This window comes from Betta splendens, chromosome 11 (genome assembly GCF_900634795.4).
Source record: "Betta splendens chromosome 11, fBetSpl5.4, whole genome shotgun sequence".
Lineage (NCBI taxonomy): Eukaryota > Metazoa > Chordata > Actinopteri > Anabantiformes > Osphronemidae > Betta > Betta splendens.
Window position 1 is genome coordinate 13,739,916 of NC_040891.2, and position 8,001 is coordinate 13,747,916.

Consider the following 8,001-nt stretch of genomic DNA (forward strand, 5'->3'; position numbering starts at 1 on the left):
TGGTTTGTGTAAATGCAGGCAGTGCCCACGAACACATGGTGTGATTTACCGTCCACACCCCGTACGTGTGGAGCTGCAGCAGCAGAACTCTGAGGAACGGCCTCATTTCGCGCTTTGTGAGTTTTGGGAACAGACACTCGCTGACATGAAGGCAAACATGCTGCAGACTCTCATTAGGCTGCTGTTCTCCATATTCATGAGGTACCTGCGGAGAACGCGATCACGTCTTAGTGTGTTTGTCAGAACTAGGCAGCGCCGCTGCTGATTGTGAGCGGAGCACACGGCGCTGACGCCTCGTGTTAGTGTCAAAGGTAATGGTCTGTGAGTCTCTGAGTCCTCTGCTCCTCGGCTGCACGTGTTCCTGCTGCTGGCTTCATGTGGAAACAGGCGACGTGTCTCCTTTGCTTTTTCTCCTCTTTCTAAATATAAAACAAACAGAAAGAAAGTTACACAACATCAGTTCCTGTGCTTTTGTACTTGTTTAATCTGAGCACAGCCACAAAAACTGGGAACCAAAGCTAAACAGCTTAATAAATCTCAATCTGTTTTATTATATGTCACAAAAAATGGCTTTTCAGTCAAGCATTTAAAAGTTTTCATATTAATATATGAGTAACTACAATAGAACAAGAGTGAACTGCTGCCAACAATGAGAGATGATCATCAGGAGCCTCAGCTTAATCTCTGTGGTTAGTTTCATTTTCACTGCACCTTTGTTAAGATAAAAAAAACAGCACAGAGTGTGAACTGCTCAGGTTCGTCCTTAAGGTGGCAGTAAAACTCTTTCTCCTGATGAAACAATGTCAGTTTGTTCAACCACTGATGCTCATATTTAAAAACACCTGGAATAAAAATCTGATATAAATTATGAAATTATAAAGAAGCAGTTAAAAGTCTTTGAAGGTTCAAGTCTATTTATAAAACATTTAAATTAATTTACGGCTCGTGAAGTCTTCTAAAATGATCTGCTGCAATAAAAAAATCAGCAAAATAATAAAAGATACTGATTTCACACAAGACTTAACGAAAAAAGTGACAGAAGAATTTGAGACTGACTCTATTTTTCACATGTTATGAAGACAATGAAAGAATAGAGAGTGAGTTAGTGAGTTAGTGAGTGCCTTAGTATGTGTGTGTGTGTATGTGAGTGTGTATCTTAGTGTGTGTTTGTGTGTGTATGTGAGTGTGTGTGTGTGTGTCTTAGTGTGTGTGTGTGTGTCTTAGTGTGTGTGTCTTAGTGTGTGTGTGTGTCTTAGTGTGTGTGTGTGTGTGTCTCAGTGTGTGCATGTGTGTGTGTGTCTTAGTGTGTGTGTGTGTGTGTCTTAGTGTGTGTGTGTGTGTCTCAGTGTGTGCATGTGTGTGTGTGTCTTAGTGTGTGTGTGTGTGTCTCAGTGTGTGTGTGTCTCAGTGTGTGTGTGTGTGTCTTAGTGTGTGTGTGTCTCAGTGTGTGTGTGTGTGTGTCTCAGTGTGTGCATGTGTGTGTGTGTGTGCGTCTATTACGCAACTCCCCGTCCTCTCACTCCTCCTGTTGCGTACCACGGGCGGCTGTTGGCACCAGGCGCCCAATGAGCCCATGAGTAAAGTGCGTGTTGGCGTGATCGCGTCGTCACCGCTCTCCGTCGGCTCCTGGAGGACGAGCACAGTTGGTGTGGAGGAGCGTCTCCACCTCCACAGCGTTGAGCTGGAAACAGACGAGCGAGCGGAGCCCCGACTCGCCGGCCAGAACGGCCGCGAGGAGGTCACGCGGGAGCCCAGCGCTTGTGCTTTTCATGTGGGCTTCAATGAGTGTGTTCCACCTGCAGCAGGAAACGAAGCCACGAAAAGAGTGGAGAACACGGGCAAAGGTCCAGTAACACAACACAGCTCACACACACAGCTATACAACACAGCTCACACACACAGCTATACAACACAGCCATACAGTAAATGACTAGTACTTTATCTGACAGTATATGTTCAGCATGAAGTGTTTCAGCAGCGTGGAAGTCAAGGCTGAGTTTTTTGTTTTTTTTTTGTGAAGGCTGAGTTTTTTGGGTTTTTTTGTTTGTTTTTTTTGTGAAGGCTGAGTTTTTTGGGGTTTTTTTTTTTTGTTTTTTTTTTGTGAAGGCTGAGTTTTTTGGGTTTTTTGTTTGTTTTTTTGTGAAGGCTGAGTTTTTTGGGTTTTTTTTTTTTTTGTGAAGGCTGAGTTTTTTGGGTTTTTTTTTTTTTTTTTTGTGAAGGCTGAGTTACAGGACGCTCATCTGGACCTGAACACAGGCTTCATGTTGAGGCTGGACGAGCAGAACAGGAGCACGTTAAGCAGCAGCTGCTGGGCTGCGTTCAGGAGCCACAAGCTGCCCGAGGTTCAGCAGAGGCCAGAGGCAGATCCGAGGTCAGCTCAGAGGCAGATCAGGGGTCAGAGGATTTAAGGCTCCACAGGCTGGAGTCTGTGGGTGGAAACACACAAACGCAGATTAGAGCACACGTGGAAAATGACTGAACGTCTATGAGGCTGTCATATTCATTGTCATCGCATTCACATGAATGAATGAACGTATGGACGCTGTCTAATGAGGGGAACGGTCCCGCTGCGTTCACTGCTGCTCAGTGTGCACTAAAACCGGTGTTTGTACATGATTATTGATGTCAGAGCGTCACGTGGACGCGCTCTCGTTCTAGTGCGCGTCCACGGGGACGTCTGGTTTCCAATACGCAGGAATGGGCTAATCCCACCGCGTGCGTAAAGCGAGCTCGTGCCAAAAGCGCGGCTCAAAACCGAGCCGCCGTCTGTCTCACAGACACTTTGTTCCGACGAGCCCACGGCGACGCATCGCTCTTTACGCACAGCGCGACGGCGGAGCGCGAGCCGCTCTTCATCACTGCACGCGGACTTGACGCACCGCACGCGCCTGCTTCCACTTCCACGCCGTTTGTTGTGGAGCCGCACGTTTTCCGACCTGTAGAGTTCCTTTTTCACTCGCTTTCGCCGCGCGTAAAATCTCCTTTGGCGCCGTCGGACGCGTCGAACATGGGGAACTTCACGGAACCGTCAGAGAAGCACACTTTGGGGACGTGGACCGACTACAGCGTCCAGTACAAAGTGCTGAGCAGCCTGTTGCTGCTCGTGATCTGCGCGTTCGGCATCGTGGGCAACGTGATGGTGATCCTGGTGGTGCTCACCACCAAACACATGCGCACGCCCACCAACTGCTACCTGGTGAGTCTGGCCGTGGCGGACCTCATGGTGCTCACGGCCGCCGGGTTGCCGGCCGTCGCCGACAGCATCTTCAGGTCGTGGGTGTTCGGCCACTACGGCTGCCTCAGCATCACCTACTTCCAGTACCTCGGCATCAACGCGTCCTCCTGCTCCATCACCGCCTTCACCATAGAGCGCTACATCGCCATCTGCCACCCGATTAAAGCGCAGTTTCTCTGCACTTTATCCAGAGCCAAGAAGATCATAGTGTTGGTGTGGGCCTTCACGTCGCTCTACTGCGTGATGTGGTTCTACCTGTCGGACATCCAGACGCTGGAGTACGACAACATCACCATCACCACCTGCGCCTACCGGGTCCCCAGGAAGTATTACCTGCCCATCTACTTCTTCGACTTCGGCGTCTTCTTCGTGCTGCCGCTGCTGCTCTCCGCCGTGATGTACGGGCTGATCGCGCGCATCCTCTTCCTCAACCCGCTGCCGTCCGACCCCAAAGACAAGAAGAAGAACGGCCACGCGCCGGGCAAAGTCAGCAGCTGCAAGAACTCGCGTCACTCCAGCTCCACGGCCACGTCCCGCAGACAGGTACGTCCTGTTCCAGCTAAAATGCGAGCTTTACTGTTGTCGTCGTCATAGTGACGCCCCCCCCCTCCCCCACAGGTGACCAAGATGCTGGCGGTGGTGGTGGTGCTGTTCGCGGCGCTGTGGACGCCCTACCGCACGCTGGTGGTGGTCAACTCCTTCCTGGCCGAGCCCTACCTGGACCGCTGGTTCCTGCTCTTCTGCCGGACCTGCATCTACCTCAACAGCGCCGTCAACCCGCTCATCTACAACGCCATGTCGCAGAAGTTCCGCGCCGCCTTCCGCAAGATCTGCGGCTGCGGGCGCGGGCGCGGGCGCGCGGACCGGCCGGCCGCCTACAGCGTGGCGCTCGCCTACAGCGCCGCCAAGGACGCCTCCGTCGCCGAGAGCGCCGAGCACTTCACCACGGAGCTGGAGGAGCTCACCGTCACCGACGAGCTGCTGTCCGAGCAGAAGGCCATGTTCTCAGAGGCCTGTGGCTACGCGAGGGGCGGCTTCAGCGATGCCTGAGGTCAGAGGTCAGAGGGCGGGGACGCGAGGCTGATGGAGTCTGTTAGTGGGTTCATGGAAAACGACTGAACGTCACACAGCTCCATCCAGAACGTAGGCCGCGAACAGAACCGCCATCACCAGGTCCGGCTGGCGCGTAGACGGACCCGGACTCGGACCCGGACCCGGACCCGGACCCGGACCCGGACCCGGACTCGGACCCGGACTCGGACCTGACCCGACGCGTCCACGCTCCGGCTCCACAAACCAAAGACTCAGCAGCTCGTCAGTGTTGGGATTTATAGCTTTCTTTCGATCTCATCGTCATTTTCTCTTCAGAGGTTTCGTGTTTTCACACACGACCCGGTCCCCGTGCGGCTTTAGCAGCTGGACGCTGCCCCCCCCCCCCCCCCGTTCTCAGGGCAGATGGTCCATTAAAGCGTGACTCACACCTGAACCTTCACTCACAAAGCAGCTCCTATTTTTACTGTGAAGGACGTTATCGCGGCCTCGAGCGCATTGTCCACGGCGCCGACGCTGCAGACGCTGCAGACGCTGCAGGCGCTGCAGCGTCTGCAGCGTCTGCAGGCGCTGCAGACGCTGCAGACGCTGCAGACGCTGCAGACGCTGCTGAGGCTGCGTGTGGTTCTGAGTGAGGAGGACACAACGCTGAGCTCCAGGCTTTAATATTTACAGTCCTGACTCCACGCAGGCGTATTTCACCAGAGGTTTATAAGATGTCACCCACACACTTACATGTTGATTTGGGCCTCATGCTACAGTGGACCCCCCACTGTGGGTCCAACACACACCCTGTGAAGGCTTGTACATAGTTGTGCAGGTTTACCGTCAGTGTTGAGGTGTGTGTTTAGTGTCATGTGACCTCGTGGAAGCTGTTCATGCTGATGTGACGTCAGCTTTATTACTCTGATGCTTCGCTGCGTTTGCTTTAGTCGCCTCAGACTCGCACTCATGCAGCCGTGCGGTAACGTGTACACGGTGACTGTTGGTCACAGACGTCTAACTTATACTGTGTGATGTGCTGTCGCTGCAGCTTTTGTGTTGCTTTGTTACCCAGTGAATCTGTTGACATTTATCTATTAACTTTAAATTTGTACATTTGATCTTATTGAAAATAAAAGTTGACTCTGTATTCAAACGGTCTTTGCTTCTTCTTGCACATTCAGAGACGACCTCTCTTTTGTTCCAACTTGATTAAATGCTTTATTGACCCTTCTTCTCAATGACCCCCTGCTGAGACACATTTGGCTTAAAGTGAAAGGAAAGGAAGCAGAAGATTAAGATTCTAAACTCAACTTTCCATCTCAGCCAACAACAACAACCCACTTATTAAGCGTCAGGGCACAGGAAAGCACTAAGTGAAGGGTAAACACTGTATCTTATTGTCGGCTGAAAGCAAATATGCCCACTTAAGTTCAAATACATTTTAAAAAGATAATGGAAACGCACCAGAGGAGCAGAAATCTTGCATTTTTACAAATAAATGTGATTCTTTCATTCATATGCATCAATCATGGCCTCATATAAACAGCCAGAATCTGTCAGGCAGTTTTGATTAGGTGATAATCGACTCAAACTGTGTGAGCTGCGTTTGAAAAGGCGGCAGCGTCTCTGCTCGAACGTGAACCCTGCTCCTCTGTAAGAAGTGAGAATGAGCGTAAAACATCACCCTTCAGTTGTTCCCCGACGGACGCGTCTCCGCTGCTGCCTGTGTGTCCTCGTGGTTCTGTGGATCCACCTGTAACGAGTGGACACGTTGTGGGCCGGCGGCACTGATCTGCATCAACAGCATGAACGAAAAGCAACAGATCAACAAATCTGAGGCAAAAAAACAGGAAGGCAGCAGCTATTTCTGGTCTCCAAACACAGCAGCTGAATTAACTCCACAGCCATGAGTGAGTGAGTGAATGAATCAATGTCTAATTGAAGCTTTTTCATCAACCTTGCGTATTTTCACGGCTTCGTTCAGACTGACTGACGTCAGGAAGCGGCCGTAAAGCTGCGTGTGGTCAAGGACACCACAGCAGGAGCACTCATCTCATTGACTGGCAGATGATTGAGAAGCAGAGAGAAGGATCATCTCAGCAATTATCCATTGGCAGCAAGCAATAAATTCAAATAACACAAGGCACAGAAGACTTGGGACTGGGCTCGTGTTTGACAGGGTGCAATTATCAGAGCAGACATCAGATGAGTCATTAGCGCCCCTGTGGAAGTTCCAAACCATAATATTAAATAGTCTGGATTCACCTGAATTAAGTGTCCCAGCGGCCGCGGAGCAGAGGGGGGACGGATGAAGTACGAGGGGAGGGCACGAGGCCAACGTGCCGCCGCGGAGCAGGAAATGATGGCGGACGAGCAGACGGACGTCACTCACACACGCAGGGAAGCAAAGAGATGCTCCGTCTGGAGTCAATGTGATCGGAGCACAATAAAAAGAGGTCGTTGTGCCATAATGGGCCGATAGTGTGGGTTCTGACGCCCCAGACACTGACACCTACAAAGACAAGGGGAGGGGTAATTACAGCTCCCTTACAGCCTTTATGAATAATTACACGCGGAGGAACACGAAGCGGGACGAGGACGGTTCAAAGAGAAGTCACCGCGTCTCCGACAGCGGAGCCGAAGCAGCTTTGAGTTTTAAAAGACTAATGAAAGCAAATACTTTGAAGTTACAGCCAAGCATTTGCTTTGTTTCAGGGATAATATGCTGTCATTTTATTCTTGTCAACAAAGATGAAAAAACAAACTTTCCAGGTTTTAACATGAATGTTGGTCTCCAATAAATCATAAGTTGTGTGTCTGACTACATAAAATGATCACATTAGCTGAATTAGCTTAGCAGCAAGTGTTCAGACAAAGCTTCTTATTTGACTAAAACATCAACGAGCCCCAAACTTCACACTGAACTTTTTATGATTTAAAACCCACTGAGAACCAACTCAGGAGGAGGCGTGAGGCCTCTGAGCCCCGGCTGCAGACGCAGAGGTCACGGCGCGAGGTCACGGCGCCGCCTGCCTGTGGGGAGGTCACGGTGCAGCTCCTGTCTCACGGCGTCAGGGACAAGCTCCAGTTATTACACCACAATGTGCAATCAACTCAATAACCATTTAGCGGCTTGATTCTGCCGCCGGTGGGATACGTGGGTTTGTTTACTTTAATTGTTTAATCATTACGAATGTGCCAATTAACACCTGCAGAGCGGAGTCGCTTCAATCACGAGGAGCTGAGCTCTAATCACAAACCAATTGTTTTTCCGCGGCCGCAGGCTTGAAGCGCGCTGTCGTTCACCAGAGTAAAGGCTTTCAACTGGATGTAAAGCATTTAAAGCAACGACCAGTTTCTCAGCGCGAGGAGGAAGCAGCCGAGCGTCGACTCCTCAGGTCACCTCGTTCTCACACACGGACACATCTGCATCATCTGTAACCATGGTAACGGAGTCTGCTGCACTCTACAACAGTGGGCCGGGCTTCACTCTAAACTAAACACAAATATAAAATACATCCCCTTCATCAAAGCAGCCGGTTAATTAAAGTGAAATGCCATATGACTCACTGCATGTGTCAGTGCTGTATAATCCCCCCCGTCTTCCTCCTTTGATTAGGATTCATGCATTAATTAAAGAACCGAGGAGCCGAGCGTGTGCTTCGAAGCTGCCGGCGTCGAACCCGCAGCCTCCGAAACTCATTCAGAGCAGATTCACTTGTTAAAAAGCA

General features: G+C 50.6%; 1 protein-coding gene across 1 annotated transcript; it reads left to right on the forward strand.

The window, feature by feature from the left end:
• The first annotated feature begins 2,422 nt into the window (after nt 1-2,422).
• Nucleotides 2,423-5,423, forward strand: trhrb (thyrotropin-releasing hormone receptor b). Its single transcript, XM_029166928.3, has 2 exons — nt 2,423-3,778; nt 3,854-5,423. The coding sequence occupies exons 1-2, from the start codon at nt 3,008-3,010 to the stop codon at nt 4,283-4,285; spliced, it is 1,203 nt and encodes a 400-aa protein (XP_029022761.1). The 5' UTR covers nt 2,423-3,007; the 3' UTR covers nt 4,286-5,423.
• The last annotated feature ends 2,578 nt before the right edge of the window (nt 5,424-8,001 follow it).